Below are 3,068 nucleotides of genomic sequence, written 5' to 3'. Positions count from 1 at the left end.
GAACGAAAAGTCAGAATCAGATTGGTTTTAAATATAATTTAAAAAAAAACCTCGTGTACCCTAGTATGATTGAAACACCCCTTATCCATACACTCGTCAGTACGAGTAAACAGAAGGGGGTTGTTTTGATCAGACTGCTCGTACATGTACCCATATCATAAAGATATGCCGGAAGGTTTAAATCTTATTTTAGCTCAACCAGGAAGTAAATTATACAAGTCTCGTATTTTCTCACTCTGATCTCAGGGCGTCACCAGGTTACCCTGCTACAGAACTTAAGGTAAGTTAGAATGATAATTTGTTTGATACAATAGAAAGTCATAACATATATTTCTAATGACGTTACAGAAGTTGACATATTTCCTAGCGTATTATTGGATTTACATGCAGTTCAACATTAATATTTTAGCATAAATAAGTATGTAGATCTATTATTTTCATTGTACTAAACCGAAAGTAGTGGCCATTTTCATAGTTGTATATTGCCATGGTCAGATGTCCAATTTTATTATATTCATCCATCTGTTTTGCACCTGTTAATAAAAAAAACCAAACAAATAACTGATTTGAAAAAGGAAGCTATTTACCTTATGATATACCGGCATATTTTTTGCTCATTATTATATAAATATAAAGACATGTACACACCAAATTCTAGATTCGGGTATGTACATAACTAAGATAGACAAGTTGATAATACGGAATGGACAAATAAATTGTCTCTACCTCAAAGTGTTACATTACAATGCATACCGGTATGTCATAATTCCTACATGTATCTACTGAAGATTAATATACTCATGCACATCGATTTGAATACCTGTATGTGTGTAGGGGGATGGATGGGTCTTAAATTCTGAGTTTTTAATGGTTTTTGATAACAAATACCATTAATGAAATACATGTAGCTTCTACTAACTCAAAAGGTACTTTTACCATTTCAGATGGCATTATCTGAATCCCAAATACCACCTGACGCCCAGCATTATTTGGTGTGTGGCACTGAAGACTGTAAGAAGAACTGCCAGTTTTACTGCAATGACTGTCACCAACCAATGTGTGAACAATGCAGAGATGAACATCAGAAGAATAAGAAAACCAAGAACCATGAAGTGGTCCCTTATAAACAACGCAAACGTAAAATTCCTGCAGAGAAATGTAAGATCCATTCAACAAAAGACATTGATCTTCTCTGTGAGCAATGCCAGATTCCCCTTTGTTCTAAATGCACAGCCAAAAAAGAACATCGCGGCCACGTTTTTACTGATCTAGGAATTGTCTTTGCTGAAAAGGTATTGCAATATCAAGAGGAAATTGACAAAATTCGAAATTATTTTGAGCCAGTTTCTCATGACGTGAAAATAGAAATTGCTGGAGATGTCACAGAAATAAAGAAGATCATGGAAGGTATAAGAACAGCAATGAAGGCTGAAGCTGAGTCTGTGAAAAGAATGGTAGATGCAGTCACATCAGATAATATAGAACAAGTCAACAAAATAGAACAGTCTTTATTAGAAACATTAAACGGCCAAAACCAAGAAATAGATGACTACATCAACTATCTTAATGATTTAATCCAAACATATTATGGTTACCTGTCTCCCTCAAAAATAGAACATTTAACATTATCTCTCAAATCAAAAAGCCTTAAAATTCGAGCCTTGCCAGAAACATCCAAACCAGTCCCACCTGTATGTGTTGCTGGTCAACATAGCAAGGAAGATGTCGCCAAACTACTTGGTAGAATAACTGTTCCCAACACGAAAGCAGAAAACAGAAAAATAAAACCCATGGAGACTGCCTTTACAAAGAAACCTACAGAACAACAGAGGAAACAAGACAGAGGGGAATCTGACGTGAAACAAACACTGTCTCTGTCTTCCTCTGTCACCAAGGTCAGGGAGTACACAGTACCAAGTGTTGGCAGTGTGTATCATATATCACTGGGTAAATCAGGCAGACTCTGGGCCAGTGGGGGTATTGGTAACCTTGTCCAAACAGATCTACAGGGGAATCAGCTACAGAAGATACAAACCAGTGGTAGACTAGAAGGCTACCACACAGTCACACAGGACGGGGATCTGATCTATACAGACAAAGACAGCAAAGTCGTCTATAGGATAACACCGGATAATACAATCACTGAATTCATTGAAACTGGAGACTGGAGACCACTCAGTATACACTCCTCCCACATCAACGGGGACATACTGGTGGGGATGAGGAAGAATGGAGAGCCCTCCAAAATCACCATATACAGAAAGACGGGGACAGAAATACAGAACATACAGAGAGACAACAAAGGACAGGCACTGTATGGTCTACCACACTACATCACAGAAAACATCAATGGTGATGTCTGTGTATCAGACTATAACAATGCTGTAGTTGTGGTGGATAAATCAGGACAACACAGGTTCTCCTTCACAGGTCTTGAGTCAGGGTTTTCTCCGTATGGAATATGTACTGATGTACTCGGTAACATCCTGGTGTGTGATGGTATCAGTAACATAGTTCATTTCCTGGATCAGGACGGTCAGTTCTTCTTCTATCTACGTCTCACACCACAACAAGGGGTATTTGGTTCCCGTAGTGTGTTTGTGGATGATGAGAAAAATCTCTGGGTGGGACATTATGACACAAACACAGTGACAGTGTACAAGTATCTACAGTGATCATTGAATATGCATGTTATGTGTGTTACTATAACATTATGTTATGTGTCTGTTGTGGAACAGTGTAACAACAACACTGTCACAGTGGCAGTGTACACTTACTCCAGGTATCTACAATATACTATGAATTACATGTATATTTATCATTTATGTATCCACATGCATGTTTAAAATTTTAGTTAATGGATTATAAATTTTCATTGCTAGAGAATAGACAAATAAATATTCATGTATTAACACTTTTTTTTATATCTGTCAAAAACTGCTTATTATAATATAGTTATCGTTAATTACATCTTGACAATGAACAGCAAATCAAACTAACTTTAAGTACATGTGATTCTAAATTATGTAATAAAACAGTTAGTGAAAACTGAGATAGTTTCCCGAATA

The 3,068-nt window shown here is 36.7% G+C and overlaps 1 protein-coding gene across 1 annotated transcript; it reads left to right on the top strand.

Moving 5' to 3' along the window:
• Positions 1-228: 228 nt before the first annotated feature.
• Positions 229-2,816, top strand: LOC128158649 (uncharacterized). The gene is made up of 2 exons (XM_052821581.1): positions 229-280; positions 945-2,816. The coding sequence occupies exon 2, from the start codon at positions 945-947 to the stop codon at positions 2,673-2,675; it is 1,731 nt and encodes a 576-aa protein (XP_052677541.1). The 5' UTR covers positions 229-280; the 3' UTR covers positions 2,676-2,816.
• The last annotated feature ends 252 nt before the right edge of the window (positions 2,817-3,068 follow it).

The sequence above is a fragment of the Crassostrea angulata genome, chromosome 8 (genome assembly GCF_025612915.1).
Source record: "Crassostrea angulata isolate pt1a10 chromosome 8, ASM2561291v2, whole genome shotgun sequence".
Classification (NCBI taxonomy): Eukaryota; Metazoa; Mollusca; class Bivalvia; order Ostreida; family Ostreidae; genus Magallana; species Magallana angulata.
The sequence above is the reverse complement of the archived record's forward strand: the minus strand, read 5'-3'. Positions and strand labels throughout refer to the sequence as shown.